The 17,640-nt window shown below is 37.7% G+C and overlaps 1 protein-coding gene across 2 annotated transcripts in view; it reads left to right on the top strand.

Moving 5' to 3' along the window:
* Positions 1 to 11,245, top strand: part of CABCOCO1 (ciliary associated calcium binding coiled-coil 1) — a 110,685-nt gene extending 99,440 nt beyond the window's left edge. For both annotated transcript variants that reach the window (XM_081104892.1, XM_081104891.1), the window contains 3 exons: positions 4,156 to 4,278; positions 4,705 to 4,845; positions 10,890 to 11,245. In XM_081104892.1, the coding sequence (XP_080961018.1) occupies positions 4,156 to 4,278; positions 4,705 to 4,845; positions 10,890 to 10,964 (339 nt within the window). In that variant the 3' untranslated portion in view covers positions 10,965 to 11,245. The remainder of the gene's footprint in view (positions 1 to 4,155; positions 4,279 to 4,704; positions 4,846 to 10,889) is intronic.
* Positions 11,246 to 17,640: the final 6,395 nt, after the last annotated feature.

The following is a 17,640-nucleotide window of genomic DNA, read 5'->3' as shown; positions in this document are numbered from 1 at the left end:
TTGTATAGTGTGTTTTTAAAACTAAACTGACCCTGTACTTAGTTCCAAGAGGGTTCAAAATTCTTATCATTGATTCCCATGATAGAGGTCCATTTCCTACTGAATATGTAAATTCTTAAAAGATTTTTAGTGATATTGTTTGGCTTGTAAGTAAAGTTCTTGGATATTTTTTAAGCTACATAATGGTTGATAATGAAATTTTGTTCTTACAAGTATTAAATTATGCCAAAAAGCCACTTACTTTATATTCTTTAAATACCATTGCATGATTCAACTAAAGCTTGGAATGTAAACTGTCTTAAATAACACTAATGAAATGTACACGTAATGAACAATATAACTAACTTAATTTTCATGTAACAGATAACATCTGGGGGAAATGTGTATTGGTGAGCTATATAAAACTAATTTTCTAGCGACCACATCTGTAGATGTTATTTATTGTATGTTCACTTAACAGTCGATTATTCAGTTTAGAAATCTATTCTCTTCTTTATTAGAGCTTTTAATGTACTCACCTTGGTTCAAATGGTCTGCTCATTATCTGAAAAAATATAAATGGCATTCACATGGAACAACATGATTGTTTTTATTATATCCATTTGTGTGTAAGCATTCAAAAAATGGCAAGAGAAACACATTTATTGCTTTACATTCAAAGTAATATTTAGGGGGTATTTGAAAGTCAAGCAAAACCAATCATTTGGCCAAATGGATGTATGTGTATAATCAGAAACTCCTGAGTTTTAATCTCAGCATTAGGCCTCAGGCAAGTCACTTAAAGTCATTCCCTTTGTTTCTTGATCTGAAGATTATGGGTGCTATTCTCTTATAGAGAAAGGGAGGTTGCTAAATCAGGGTACCAAACAGGAGTGTTTTTTTAATAAACATACTTGATCCTTTTTCTGTTTTTATTTTTCTAGATTTAAGAGGTAACATATTAGGCTTTTGAGGAAAAAAATATGAGACAATTACAATTCTATAGGAATGTATAAAAATAGTTATAAAACTAGCTTTATTTAATTTGCTTCAACTATTCATAGACTGAGGAAATTATAACGTTCTTTCAGAAAATCTAACTTAATAAAGCTGACCATGTCTCCCTGTTTTAAATAGATTTTATTACAGAACCAGTGATGTTGTAAAACATGAGGTTTTGTTAAAAAAAAAAATACAAAGGCCTAATTGTATTTTTTTTTTTAAAGAAAGTATTGCATCAGACGGTTTCATTTAAACATATTTGCTGGCTCTGTGCTCTCACCACAATTATTGATTCTAATTTTTCTTAAACTTTTTTTTTTTAAATGCCACTTAATGGGGAAAAAAATCACTGTGATGCTTCTGTAAACTATATTTGACTGTATACCTTCTTATTATTAGTTAAACAGCTTTGTGTTTACTCTCATCTGAAATTAGGGTATGTTTTCCCTTACAGTACCTTACTAACACAGCCAAATGTAACTCTTCATGAAAAAAAAAAAGTGTAAGATTAAGAAAAATTTTAAAAAAAATTTTTTTAAAGAAAAATGTAGCTATGGTTTGATTCCCTGATAGTATAAACATCCTGAAGAAAAGGAATTACCCCTCCCCCACCTCCAGCTTTGTGCACAAGATAAATCAAGTGACTAGCTGTATTAGCTACACTCAAAGTCAAGTAGAAGGAAAGCTCAACTCTCAGTCAGAGCTCCAGGTTCTAGGGCTAAATGGGAGCTTCATTCCACCAGAGAAATGATGTGGACCTGAGGAGCTCCAAGTTTCCAAGTGTGTGCCCAGTACACACACACCCTAGTGCCAAAGACCAGGAGCGCTGGGTCATTGGCAGGTAGTTCAGATTAGCTTTCTAAAGAAATCCAAACCACTGGGAGGGCTGGGAGGGATAAAATGAGAGAGTTGAGCACAAATATCTGCTTACATTTAAGTGTATAATCTGATGGAAGATGGGGCACAGATGGGCAGATGGTAGAATCTGCTAACAGGATGGAGAGGGAATAGGGAATCTATTGAGAACTTCCACCTCGAGGTGAGAGAATTAGCAGAAAGGCCTAGCCTGTATGTGGAAGTGCATAGCAGTGGGACAGATATGCCACAGCAACAAATAAAAGGACATTTCAGCTTCATTAAAAGGATATACTTGTATCTTGCCCATTAGCTCAGGCTTATTTTCTCCAAGCCTGCAGGAAATTCAGTAACCTCCCTTCAATTCTTCCTCTCTTCTTATTTCCATGTCTCACCCACCACCACTCCCCCCATATTTCTGTTTCTATCCTCTTCCCTGTCTCTGTATTCCCCTGTGCTGCTTATTTATTTTACCTATAATGTTTCAGAGGACACTAAAATATGTTTAGCTGTTTCATTGTCCTAGTTTAGCAAAATAAAGAGCAATATAAAATGTAGGAGGATGGAAAAACAAGCGTGGTGAGAAAAGGTGCAAATAATTTTGTAGGAAGCTGAAAATGCCTCCATTTAGGAAAAAAACTGGGGCTTATGAATGTGATGAGAGAAAAGAATCATTCTGATATGCTTTTTCTTGATGTTCTATTTTGATTAACATTTAGTCAACTTAAGATAAACAATCTGGAATGATGTCATCTAACAGAATAGAGAGCAAGTGCTCAATAACATCAGTAATTTCCAAGTATGGCAACTTGATGACACATTCCAGTTTACTGACAACTGAATACGCCAAGAAGTTAGCACACCAGGGTTTAACTCCCAGACCTAGCAATTATTTGAGTAAGCCAGTCATCTAATCTCTTGGTTTCCAATTCACTTGACTGTAAAGTTAGGACACTTCATTCCTACTTTATATGTATACTAAGCAGCAACTTTCTATAAAATCAAATTAAAGTTAGAAATATGAATCCAATGTAAGATACATTGGTATGACCAAGCAATAACTTAGCCTCCAGTACATTTCAAAACCCATATAAGTAAAAATAAATAGTTATATTTAAGTGATGAAATATTATATAAGCTTATCTAAACTATTGTGAAATTAGAAATGAATATATAATGATTTTAGGGCTTTTCCAGGCCTCAGGGGATGGTAATTATTTGGTGAATTTATGCATTTCCAGAGTATTGTCTTCAAACTTGTAAGGCTCACGGTCTGACTTTGTCAGCAAATAGGATAGCGTCATCTCAGGGCCACAAAAATAGGATCATGGAGATAAACTAGAACATCAATTTATTGATTTACAGTAAGGAATGTGATAAGCAAGAGAATCAGAGCACAAAAGTGGACATATCTTTATAGATCATTTGAGAGATGGAAAGTCAAATTATGATCAAAATATTGGTTGTTCAACATAGAATCAGAACAAGAGGAACTAATAAAATGATTCAGATGTTTAATGAAATCAGTGCCCTCGTCTCCTCTTTCTCTCTCTCCTGACTTCTTTTTTTAAACTTTATTGATTTTTTTTTTTTTTAGAGAGAGAAAGAAACAGAAGCATTAATTTGTTGGTCCACTTACGTATGCATTCATTGGTTGATTTTTGTATGTGCCCTGACTGGGGATTGAACCCACAACCTTGGCATATCGGATGATGCTCTAACCAGCTGAGCTAACCAGCCAGGACTTAAATTGACATTTTAATTCCTGTTTCTTCATTTCTACTGTTGACCAACCATGATCCCCCTTCCTCTGTTTGATACACTCTTGCTATAGAATTATTAAATGCTTACAGTGAAATTTTGCCCTGCCCTCTGTGCTCTTGGTTGATTTTGCAAGCATCTCTGATTTACTGTGTGCTGGCTTTATACAGTAACCTAGAGCCTTTAGCAAGTTCTTGATGGCCATTTCACTATGGCCTGCAAGAACAACTATATCTTGCTGAGTAACGTCTATCACAATCAGGATGTTATTGAGTGTTTTAAGCATCTAACCCTCTGCCAAACTTTGAGAAGAAATACAGGGGATCTAAACCATGGTCTCTGCGTACAGAGAGCTTGTAAGCAGGAGGAAGGGGATACTGACCCATGAACAATGAAAGCTCAGAGAAGTACAAAATGAAGTCCTAAACCAAATAGGATGGAAAGAGAATTAGACAGTGGGTAGAATAAAATGCTAATTATCAGATGCAGAACTGAAATTGTAAATTGTGGTTACACACAAAAGCTTTATCGTAATACAGCTCTTTTCTTCCCCTCCAGCAAATGATAGAGGTCGTCAAGTCTTCAGGCGGCCTTTTCCCCAACCCTCTAGAAGAAGGAATCTCATTTGATATTTACTCAACATTCATAGAGCCACCCCCAACATTGGATACAGAAGTGAAGGTATGTTTCTTTTTGTCTCTTAATTCAACCTATCTCAGCATGAGACTTTCTAAGGGTGAGAGGAAAGGAAGCAAATATTCTTCCATTTTTCTCTCCCTTGTGACTTTCCCCAGCTAAATATAAATATTTGTTTTACCATTGATTCACAGGTGGGTCAGCTGACATTGGTTCAGGAATTTTAATCTTTTCCACTCCATCATCTTCCCCAGTTTCCACCTTCACTTTCTCAAAGTAAGCACGGTTAGCACCATGACTTCATCTGTCGTGATGCTCATAAATAATGAAAATGCAGGATGATGTCAAATTGCAATCTCCTGGCAGATTGACATCACTCCTGGTAGGAAATGACCCAGAAGTTTGAGGCTCCATATAAATCCCTGAATGCTCTAGATATCACCTGAACATTGTTTACTTTCCATATTCTAGATATTGGATCAAGAACAAGGCTCAGTGGAGTCCCAGCCAGCAGCCAGCACTTCAGAGACAGATGCTTTAGCTGGTCTCACCATTGAAGATATAAAATCCGTGCTTGCCCAAGTCACAGATGACATCCTAATCGGCATTCAGGTGCTCAGCCTTGATAATGTGCTCGCTTACTTCATTACTGGTTAATTAGCCAACCTCATCCTTAATGTCTGTAAGCACTACCTACACTCAGCTAGCAAGAGCATCGCTTATGATGGAAGAGTTCAATTTAACATCGCCACATAACTCTCAGTTGAGTCATCTGAGACTCAATAACATCACAAAATAACTTCGCCAACAGCACATAGTGTAGTGAGTGTTATCAGTTTGAAAAATCATTCAGCATCGAAACCCAAAAAATAACATGGTAAAGACTTTGTGCCTTGTCATAACAAAATCGCTCATGCGAGAGTAATTAGAGTACATTGCTAAAAGCAGTAAACACTGAAGATCACAGCATAATTCTCAGCTAAGTTTTCTCACCAAATTTCTAAAAGAAGTTTTCAAGTCTTTGAACTCCTCAAATAGTTTGCTCCTTTTCACATCGCACTAATAGCTACACAGTTTATACCAATGGATGCATGAAAACGGTGCTGGCAACAGCCAGCTCAGCAGCAATTGCCAATGATGGATCAGTCGGCTAAGCTTTATGCTTAATTTTTTTTTCCGATCCAGAAAAGCACATTTCTACCTCTACACAAAGATTTGCATCATTGCCCAGGCAAAATGATTAAATAAGGGAATTGCATATTTTGAGAGTATTTATAATTTCTTGTGGAAATGACTGTGAATCAATAAGACAGTCTACTGCATGTTTTAAATATTAATGCATCGTAGGGAAAGATTAAGTTGATATCTGAGCATGAGACTGTATATAAAAAGCACACTGTATTAACAACTAATTTAGAAAGGGCAAAAGATTAGCTTGGCATAAGCATACCTTGTTACTGTTTAATCATCAAATGTTAATGCACTATTTACATGAACGTTTAATGATTTGATGCCAACAGAATCAGCCAAAGTTCTTGGCTTAATAAAGAGTATTTAGTGTTTACCAGAAATAGTGGAAGAACACGTTTTACACAAAGCTGTATTGTTAACAACCCCATGAATGTAATAACTGGTTACTGTGTGGAAGGGCAGAGTGCAGTTGAATCAAGCTGAGTTCAGAACATATCTCCTTTTTAGAAGTGATAACATTTCATCTAAATATAGTTTATGTATAATCATGGCCCTGGGCTCCTTTGCGATCCTGTGGCTCTGAAATTATTGCTGAGGAACTACTAGACAGTAATAGAATTGTTTGCAGGCCCGAAAAATTGAAAACATCTTTACCAAGGCCATATTCCATATAGTGAGTGTGCTTTTAACTATTTATTGATTTTTTTTAATATTAGAGTCTGCGGTATTTATAACACTACTCTGTAAACAAAATAATATGATTGCTGTACACGTACATGATTGTCCATTGGCCTGCAGCGATTCTTAACTAGGCTTGGAAGTTCATTAGTTGGGTCATCTAAATAGTATAATTAGACATAGAGAGAATCTGGACCAGAGGAGAAGGTGCTACGATCATTACCATATTAAGTGGATTCAGGGATTAGCCTGGGCCAAATTACTGCCAACTTTTCAATAAAATGACATGATGATGTGGATTTATGCAATGCTTCAAGATAGTAAATCCTTTTATGTATTTTCTACCAATTATTGTAGTAAACTGTAGGCAAATTAGGCAGGCACTTCTCTGACAAATGAATTAAAAGAGGAGAGACGCAGGAAACTGAGTCATTTGTCCAGAGTTTCCAAGGTCAGAGCTGATGAGAGACTCTGAAAGGGAGTTGTAAACTGGGCTCTAGTTTGAATTCCAGAGCCATCCACAAAAACCACACAACCTCTAATATCACGACCAGGCCACTTTGGATTTTAATACTCCCGTGGTGTGGCACTTTTTCAGTGTTTGCCCTTGTGTCTTGGTCTGATTCCAAGTTGGGTAATTACTCTCCTTACCTAAATTCCTCCCCCTGTTTTAGATGGTAAGTTATTTTCCAATTCAAAAACCTACCTCCCAGTGTCCCGGCTCTTAAAACTGCCGCATCCCTGTTCAAAGGTAGCCACATGCCAGTGGCCAGTGTGTGTAGGCCTGAATACACTGGCCTGCTGTAGAAACATTTACTGAATTATTAATTGTAAACTGCTTAAAATTTTCCAATAGTTTTTCTTCTCATTTACTTTAAAAATCATATAATTATTATATTTTTTGGAGGAAAAGGCAGTAGAGAAATCATGTTTTAAGTACAATTTTTTTCAGAGCTCCTTCTCTAGTGTGGTTATAGCCATATTTTATTTCCTGTAATTCAGAAATTTCTGAAAATATAGTGTGAATCCTTAAATTCTGTATATTAATTCACTTACTTTCCCATTGACTCACTTTATAGTTTTAGAGATTTATTAAGAATGAAGAAAAAAAAAGAATGAAGTTATCTTGGCCTGGAGATGTTAATTAAAATTATACTGAATAGAGCAAACATTTAAGGTTATATAGTTTAGTTATTTTAATTTTAAAGACACATTGAAAATGAAATTATTTTGGCCCCATATTGTATAATAAAAGATTATACCCAATGGAGCAAACTTTAATATATTTAAAAGAATTACATTTTAGAGAAATATGAATGCTAACACTAAATTCTTGCTGTTAAATGTTGGCTGTTGGCTCAGTCTAAGCAACAGGGTAAAATAAAGTGAAAACCTTGAGGGAAGTTTGCCATCTTGGGACTGTAGAGATTTTTAGGTCAACTTGAATTTCCAGGTTAGAAAACCCCAATGAGATCACCTCACGGAAGTGATCACTGAGAGGCTACCGAACCAGGGCATATGTTTCCCATTCTTCCAGAAAGGAAACAGAGCATACCCAAGCCTAGTGGGTGTGGGGTAGCTTGTCTGTTCAGCAGGGTTCTAAGGAATAACCGGGAGAGATGGTAGACCAACGACAACCTGTTTTTGACCAGATAAGGAGTCTTTCGTCTGGCTCTGTTGGTTGTGCCTGAACTGAAGTCTGATCACCACAGTGGTGATCTTAAACTTAACTCCCCTCTGTCAGTACACCACTCTGTGAGGTGTGCACCTTACCTCCAGGAATCTTTTCCCCAAAGCCCACACTTATGTAGATGAATTCTGTTTCAGTGAAATACTAGAAAGGTCTCCAGGTTAATGTGAAAAAACCCTGGTAAGACAGTGAAACAGAAGCTGGTAGATGATAGTACATCTATTCTTAGTTGAAAAGAGATGAGATTATTGATGGGCATAGAACACATTATATCATCCACTGCTTAATGGCAGAGATACATTCTGAGAAATGCATCATTAGGTAATATTATTGTGCAAACATCAGGGAGTATACTTAACATCAAACATCATGGAGCCTACATCACCAAGGCTATGTGATGTAGCTTATTGCTCTTAGGCTACAAGCCTATGCAACATGTTACTGTGCAAAACAACACAAGATTAAATTAAGTACAGGGGAGAATGATGCAATCAAGAAACACAGTAATCATGAGATGTATAAGTCCACTGCCTGTGAAACAAAACATTTTTTATAAGTAGAAAGAGAACACTCTAAAATAATAATGAAAAGGGTTGTATGTTAAATATATAAACTAGTAACATAGTTGTTAATTATCATTATCAAGTAGTATGCACTGTACACTATTGTATGTGCTATATCCTATATAATAAAAGGCTAATATGCAAATCAACTGAAAAGTGGAACAACTGGTCGCTATGATGTGCACTGACCACCAGGAGGCAGACGCTCAATGCAGGAGCTGCCCCCTGGTGGTCAGTGCGCTCCCACAGGGGGGGCACCGCTCAGCCAGAAGCTGGGCTCATGGCAAGCGCAGTGGTGGTGACAGGAGCCTCTCCTGCCTCCACAGAGCACTAAGGATGTCCAACTGCCAGCTATCCCCCAAGGGCTCCCAGACTGTGAGAGGGCACAGGCAGGGCTGAGGGCCCCCCTCCCCCCCGAGTGCACAAATTTTGTGCACCGGGCCTCTAGTACTTTTATATGATTGGTAGCACAGTATGTTTGTTTATACCAGTATCACCACAAACATGTGAGTAATGTGCTATGCTACAACATTACACTGGCTACAACATCACTAGGCGATAGGATTTTTTTCAGCTCCATTATAATCTCACTAGAGGCCTGATGCACGAAATTCGTGCAAGGGTCTCAGCCCTCACAGCCCCAGCCGGCCCTTGCAGCCCCTCACAGCCTCGTCCAGAAGGTCATCCGGAAGGTCGTCCAGGCGGTCATTCTGCTGTTTGGTCTAATTAGCATATTAGCTATTTATTATATAGGATGGGGCCACTGTCATATATATAGTCTGTCTTGGACCAAAATGTCTTTATGCAGCAGGGGACTATAATTGAAAGTGGGAAGAGTCAGTTTAGTTCAAACTTCCCAATCCTTTGGAATTGTGACCACATTATTCTTCCAACCATTTTATCCCTATATGGACTAATGTGCATGGCATAAAGAAATAGGAGTAACATATTTTTAAAATATTTCATAACATCATGTCACTGAAATATAATGGTGAATATATCACAAAATTAGGAATTGGAATTATGAATTTAAAAGTTAGCATGTAATATTAACTTAATACTCAATTTTTAACTGCTCAGTATTTCAGGTAAGAACTAAGACCCTAAGTGGTCAAGTGTCTTGCCCAAGGCTACAATAGCTAAACTAATCCCTAGGTCTCCACACTCCTAGACCTGTGTGCTCCTCTTAGCTCTCCCCTAATCATGCCTGAGGGATTAGAGATTCCTAAAAAATGGACAGAGTTCCTTTGTAACCTGGAGTACCATTTTCATCCCTCTTTGGCTGTTTCACTCTACCACCAGGAAAGGACAAAATGGAAAACCAGAGGACAGAACTTGGTCCAAGGCTTGATAATAGTTGAACAATAACAACAACAAAAAAATCACTTGATACTCTGGCATTACACAAGAATCTAGAATTGACACCAGCGTGATCTTTTCAGAAATGTTTAGTCCTGACTATGAAGGTAAAACAAAATCTCATCAGATAAGGCAACCAAGATGTAGTATTTCAAAACTATCTATTATAGTTACCCTCATAAAGAAAGAAATAAGAATGGAAAGGTATAGCTGGACCAAAACAGTATTTGATTTTTAAAATTTCTACATAAAATTAATAGGAGTTCCTTAAAGTATAATTACCCTGAAAACTTGAAATTGTTATAGATATGAACATTCTAAACTTTGAATTAGTAATTAACACATATGTATAAACTACTCTTCATACACTTGTAGATTTTTTTAAATCATCTAAACAAAAACACCAATTTTACCGCATCACCTACTGCTGGTTTCTCTACACATGATTTTATTATCCATCACGAAGAAGAGCAGACATTTCCGGGGCTACTAATGTTCAGTTAATGTGGAAGTATTTCTGGAAATGTGCAGGTAGCAACGCTAGTCCACGGAATATCACTGCCAGAGGCTAAATGCTATCACAGCTGCAGCAAACACTAGAACCTGTCAGCAATCACTGACTTTTTTCTACCAAAACTATACCACCAAGTGGCATAATTCCAAGAGTTATAATGTTTGATGAATATATTTAATTAAGAAAATTATTCTAATCATGAGATTATTTGTGTTGCTATTTCACAACAGAAGCTTTCTGGGATCCCATTTAGAATGTACTACACAGGAGACAAAAACATTTATTGCAAAGGAGTGGGGAGACCAACAACATTGCAATAACTGAGCCCTGAGCAGTTATTCTGATTCGATGCTTCTTGGTAAAGTCTGTCTGAAAATACAGATAAATTATCCTATCTTCCAACACAAGGCTATGTGAAAAATGGCTGTCCAAATACCACTTCCTGTTCATAGCAGACATGCTATACATTGGGAATGTGCAGAGAAATATGATAAAGTGTTATCACATCACTACAGGCTGAAACACGGCTATGTCTGCAAAACAGGAAGGTGTGTGAGGGATAATGTCTGTCTTTAGGCACTATAGTATGTCAAAACCACAAAGACAATGTGCAGCGAAAGATAGCTCCATCATAACCACTTTTTTATGATTGTCTTCACAGGCCGAGATAAACGAAAAGCTGCAAATACAGGAAGAGGCCTTTAATGCACGAATAGAAAAATTGAAAAAGGCCTGAGGACTCGTACAAAGAGAGTGGTGCTGAACTTCACAGAAACAAACAAAACCAGTCAGAATAATAGACTCTCTAGAGCATCGTATCTCTTTTATTTAGTTGGAAGAGGAAAACCAAGCCCCACTTTTTATTATCGTAAGTAATTAGAAAAGCATTGGCCCCAATTTTGCTATCTCCTGTCCCATAGCAGCCTCTGAATTTATTGCATTGAATGTAATAAGAACATTCTGTATACAAGAGTTTGGAGAATTATATATATAAATACAATTACAATACTCCTTTGACATTTTGACTAATGAATATTATTCATCTTCAAGGAGAATGAAGCCAACATTTTTAAATACAGACAAATAATAATTTTATCCATATTGACTACCCCATAAATGAAGCACTGTGGACAGATACTACTACCACACTACAAAGTATAAAACTTACTAAACAAAAGCTATTCAAATGCATCTACTAGGGGATTTTTTTCTTAAATCATTTGGTTTCCTTATTTGAACATTTCAGTGTGAAACCAATTTTCTGAAATTACATAATGCAGTTTGAAGCAGTTTAATTTATTCTGTACTGTATTTGTTATTTCTAATCTTGTTACTCTCCCAGGAGAATACATGACCTATATAAAAAGAAGCAATGTATAAATGGTTATTAAAGACCAACCTATATGTAGACCGTAAAAATCTTAACTACAAATCAAACACAGAGCTCTTAAAATTAACCATTATATTGCAGTAGAATGATTGAAAACATCTCAAGCCTTTAAATACCTTTATTAAAATGTAATTTCAAAAGAAAAACATCTATTTACCAACTGGTTATCCTAGTTGGACAAATTAAACTAATTATTACTTAGGCCCTTTCCAAATGTCTTAGACTTCGGAGTATTTCAGAATGGAGAGGTTGCTGGGAGGGGACAGTTCCTTCAAATAGTTTCCAGTTTATACTGGAACCAGCTGTACTTGCATCTGGGTGGTACTTGGTTGGATATGTTCTGTCTGTGCTCTAACCTCAGGCTATAACCGTACCTTCTCCATCAGTTCCAGAGAGATTTCCCAAAATGTGTTTATTTGGAGGAGAGGCAGATCTGGCAGCATTTGGTAATTTTCTAACACTGATCAGCAGTGTAAGCGACGTCCTTCAGATGAAACATGTCTATTGCTCATGTAGTTCCAAGACTGGAAGGCCTGGAGATGTGCTGAGATGTGTTTTTTCCTAGAGCTGTCTTCACTAATTGAAATGTTCATGGCCACAGCAGAGCACTAGGGGGGCTCACATATCTTAATTCCATCAAGCAGTCTTTTTCTCCAGGGAAAACAGAAGTGAAGCTAGAGAAACCACAAACGGGGAATAAAGGAGCTTCTAGAAATCACCAAAGAGCTTCAAATGCAGTTGTTGGCACAGAGTGGACCTGCATTTCCAAGAGTACTTATTTTGAGCAAAGGTACCAAGAGTCCACCCTGGCTGTGTGGCTCAGTGGTTGAGCATTGACCTGTGAACCAGGAGGTCACGCTTTAATTCCTGGGGTCGGGGCACATGCCCAGGTTGCAGGCTCAATCCCCAATTGGGGGCATGCAGGAGGTAGCCAAACAATGATTCTCTCATATCATTGATGTTTCTATCTTTCTCTACCTCTCCCTTCCTATCAGAAATCAATAAAAATATAATTTTAAAAAATTATAAGAGTCCAAAACTGTTTAAAAACTGCAGTAGGATCCCTAAACACTACACAGAGGCAATATACTATAACTAGAGGCCCGGTGCACGGGTGGGGTCCGGCCAGCCGGCCTGCCCCAATTGGGGCCAATCAGGCCAGGCCAACCAGGGGAGGGGACGCGGGAGGTTGACTGGCTGACCTTGCCTCTGATCAGGGTCTGGGGGCCAATCAGGGCGAAGGCAGCCAGGGGAAGGGGCTGTGGGTGGTTGGGGGAGTGATTGGGAATGGGGCCAGCCTACCAAACCTGCCACAGCTCCTCCCCCAGGCCAGCCCTACCCCTGGTCGAACTTCCAGTTGAGGGGACAATTTGCATATTAGCCTTTTATTATATAGGATTGTGCCTAAAGCACATGAGCATGCCTAAAACATGCCTCTGGAGTAAGACTTCCAGAGTCTGATACTGGCTTCACCAATGGCTAGTGTGTGACTTTGGATAGGCTGCTCAACCTCTATTTGCTCATCTGTTAAATGGGCATAATACTTATTTTGAGGTAGTTATGAGGATTCAATAAATACATATTAAAAGGATGTTTGTTCTAAGATTTGGTTTCCATTTACCTTTGAGGATACCACAAAGCCACTGTTCATTTCTAATACCCACTGCCCAGAATTGCTAGCCTTCTCTGCCTCTCCACTAACACCTGTGTGTCCTCCCACAGTAACCACGTTGCCACCCTGCAGGCCTACATCTTCCATGTTGGGGAGCCAGGGCTCTCTGTGGGAGCCTAACTTTCATACCTAATAATAAAAAGAGAAAGAGCAATCATAGTAACAGTAGCTACAAATTTGAATTCACAGTCTCTGCTCTTTTAAATTAATTTCAAATTGATAAAGAAATATATTTACTTACACACAATTATTTTTAAAAAGTGTAGACAATGAAAAATGCCTTTCACCCTAGCTTCTCTCATTTCACCTCATTTCTCTCCCTACAAGGCCATTATAGCTTCCAGTAAGTTCTTAGAAAAGTATTTTTTTCCCATTTAAACAATTGGATGATTGTATCCTGATTATACCTGTACAGTGAATTCCTAGAGGAATAAATTTTTAGGTCAAATTTTATTTGCATTTCCAATTTTGATAGATATGATCAAAGTGGCTTCCAAAGATATTTCACCAACAATGTATGAAAAAAACTCTTTCTCTACATTGCTTCCAATAGCATACATTGCTGAATTTTTTATCTTTGATATTCTGATAGATAAAAAGTAATGTTACAATATTGTTTTTAATTTGCTTTTATTGTTTTACTCAAAATGGACTGAACACCTTTCATATGTTTATGAGCAAATTATATATATATACTTAAATTATATATGTATTAATTTTCCTAATAACCCTAAGATAGACAGATATTATTAGCTTTGTTTTATTTACAAGTTCTGAAGCCTGAAGCTTTAAAAGATTATTAACTTGACCCAAGTTGCACAATAATTGATGGATTAGGGCTTCAAACCCAGGTTTGACCTATTTTACAGATGAGGAAACTGGAACACAGAAATTTTAAGTAATTTTCCCATGACCACACAGCCAGTAAATGGTAGAACCAGGTTTTGAACTTAGATATGTATGAGTAAAAAACCCACATACTTAACTTTTATCTTTATCTAGTTACGTCATAGCCAAAATGAAACAAAGTGAAAACTGACCTTTTCGTTATTAATTATAATAAGGGAACAAACTTGTTTATGTTGCTACCATATTAAGTATTTGTAAAATTTGTGCAAGGATGCAGTGTATCACCCAGGTCCCTTCATTCATTCGTGCATTCATTTTTTTACTATAAATTCATTGAGTACCTACTATGTGCCATTGCATTTAGTAGTGAGCAAATAGATGTGGTCTCTACCTAATCTAATGGGAGTGATAGTTAATACTAACTGTGAAAAAGACAAGCTTCAGGGAATTACAAGTATTGGACAAAGGAGCTTGATTTAATCTAGGAGGTCAGGGAAGCAACCCACGAGTTTTGAGATTTGAGCTGGGGTCTGAGGGACAGAAGTTAACTCGACAGAAGACGGTGGAGGAAGATGGGGTCCCGGTGAGAGAAACGCATGTGCAAGGTCCCTGGACCACAAAATGAGGCCGAACAGTTGCCCACAGCCAGAGCTTGCAGGGTTCCATAGACTACACAGATTTTTATGTTTAACCTAAAAGCAGTGGGAACTTGTTGATAAGGTTTTAAGTAGCAAGTGACATCAGATTAGTATTTTTAAAAAGGCTATCTCTCTGGTGCCAGGATTTCTACCCATAGAAATGTGGAAAAATATTCTCATGAAAGGATTCCTACTATTAATGGTGCTATAGCTCTACTTCTCAGCAATTTCTAAGAGTGGGAGAAATAAAGAAAAATTCTGACTTTTTTTAAAGTCACAAAGTCCACCTACTCCAAGCAGTCTCTGACACAAAGGCAGCCCTCTGAAGAGCCAATTAAAACAAAACTAACCTGTCACTTAGACAAGCAGCTGGCTTTCCCTTATCCGCAGGAAGGTATCTTTCTTCCATTTGCAGGAATAATTTGGGGTGTTTTTTCTCACCCCCATGATAAATTTCAAAGACAATATATTATATTATGAATAAGCCACAGTCTGCCACTATCTCAGGTATTTGCAGGCACTATTGTGCCTAAATATAGCTGGGGAGTCATTTTTTTTTTTCAAAATCTGAATATAAAGCCCCTATTTCTGTCCTCCATTTGATTGGAACTATTCAACCATCCTGGTAGATAATAAGTTTGCATGTTCTTAAATTGCATTTCATTATGCTTCATTTCCCCTAGAGAATCAATGTGCTCCTTTTCCCGACAATTATAGCAGAGTAGTACTTCTGACATCTCAAATTTCAGAGTCTCAAGAAGATGGCCCTCTTCTGGACATCAAAGTTTGTGGCGAGGGGGGGAAAGGTTCCTGATTGATTTGTTAAGAGAAGTCAGAACCCCTTTGTGGCAGTCAAAGTACCTATTAATTTAAGTTTCTTAAGCAAAAATAATCTAGATCTAAAGAATACCATCTTGTTGGAAATCAAATCCCAAAACAGAGAGAGAATACCAAAAACCTCTTTTGCTTTTAGAATTCCACCCATTTTCATGGAAATACCAGCAGTGGTGATTGGCTGAACATTTTTTCTCAGCGCTGCCAAAGAATTCTGTGTTATTTTCTTTTCTTGTTGGCGCCAGACAATGTTCAATGATCATTTTGGTGTTTGTTTCTTCTTTTTAATCTAGTGTGTAGTTTATTCTGGGTACTTTCTAGGCACTGGATGAACTAAGACACATAAGGTCCTTGCCTTCATGAAGTTCATGGAATTGCTAAAGTTTATAATCTAGAATCAGATGATAGCCCAGCTGGCATGGCTCAGTGATTGAGCATCAACCTATGAACCGGGAGGTCACCGGATAAGCAAGTAAATAAATAGGTAATCTTCGATAACAATGAGTAATGCCAATGATTAATGCAAATCCAATGGGATAAAGGGTTCTGGGAGAGCTACTTTACCTGGGGTGCTCCAAGAACCCTTCTTGTAAGGGATGACTTTTGAGTTGACCAGAATAGAAGGAACCAGCCATGGGCCACACCATGGAAACTTGGTTCCAGGTAGTGAAAATATCGAGTAAAGTGGCATTGCTAAGTAAAACTTTTGATCACTCAAAGCAGCTTTCAGGGGAAAAGGGCATCCCCAAGGCCTGACCCTGGGAAATAACCAGACTGGTTTTTAACCTCAGATCCTCCCACTACGAATCTAGTGCTTTGCCATTCCATCATATTGACACGGTCAGATTGCCTTATTGTTTTTTTTTTTCAAAAATGAAAAGGTAGAATTTTAGAAATAAAATGGTCATCAGTATAACTCCCAACCCAAATAAGCCCACCCACTTAAAAAGAATCTTGTTCCAAATCTCCTTTGCAGAAGAATTCCAAAGAAATTAAGTAGCTACTGCACTCCAGGAAAGGAGGAGCATAATTCCCACTCATCATGTTTGGGCTGTGCATGGCAGAATTCAACCAGAATAAAAGAATACAATAAGGGGAGGGGGGTAGTACTTGTACAGTTAAGAAATTTGACCAATGCTACTTCTGCCAGATGATCAAGGTCAACCGCCATAGTCATAAATCACATTGATGGCAAGTACTTTTGATATCAGATAAAGAAAATAGTACTTTACCTCTGTGCTCTTCCTACCAAAAACCATAATCCCAGTCTACTCATAAGAAAAACATCTGGCAAATTCCAATAGAGGAGCATCCTATGATACAGCAGATCAGTACTCTTCAAAACTGTCAAGGTCATCAAAAACAAGTAAAGTATGAGAAAATGTTGCAGCCAAAAGAAGCTTAAGGAGACATGACAACTAATGTAATAGGGAATTCTGGATGTGATTCTGGAACAGAAAAAGGAAATCTATTAATTATACCAAATATATTAATATAAGATTAGTAAAAATAGTAATTAGTAATAATAGGGGAAACTGTAGTGAGGGAAGGGGACAGTATATGGGAATTCTGTACTATCAATCTTTCTGTGAATCTAAAACTGTTGTAAAAAATAGTTATGGGGACAACCAAGATGGCAGCATAGGTAAACACCTGAACTTGCTGCCGCACACAACCACATTAAAACTACAACTAAAAGACAAAACGAATATCATCTAGAAACACGGGAAGGCTGGCTGAGTGGAAATTCTACAACTAGAAGGAAAGAGAAAAGTGCATTGAGTCCGGTTGGAGGTGCAGAGCTGCAGAAGTACGGAGGCATGTGAGGAAGGGGCTGGCAGCTGTGTACACTGTTGTCTTTTTCAATTGGGAGGGAGATACAAGCTCCCAACTGCTCTGAACTCCAGTTTCGGGCAAGAATTTGGGGACCCAGACTCACATGGAGAGAAACTGGACTGTCTGGCATTGGGCCGGAACGTGAGGGCAGCTTTCTTGCAGAGGTGCTTGCAGCATTCATTGTTCCTGCATG

This window comes from Myotis nattereri (genome assembly GCF_964212035.1).
Source record: "Myotis nattereri genome assembly, chromosome: 13".
Lineage (NCBI taxonomy): Eukaryota > Metazoa > Chordata > Mammalia > Chiroptera > Vespertilionidae > Myotis > Myotis nattereri.
The sequence above is the reverse complement of the archived record's forward strand: the minus strand, read 5'-3'. Positions and strand labels throughout refer to the sequence as shown.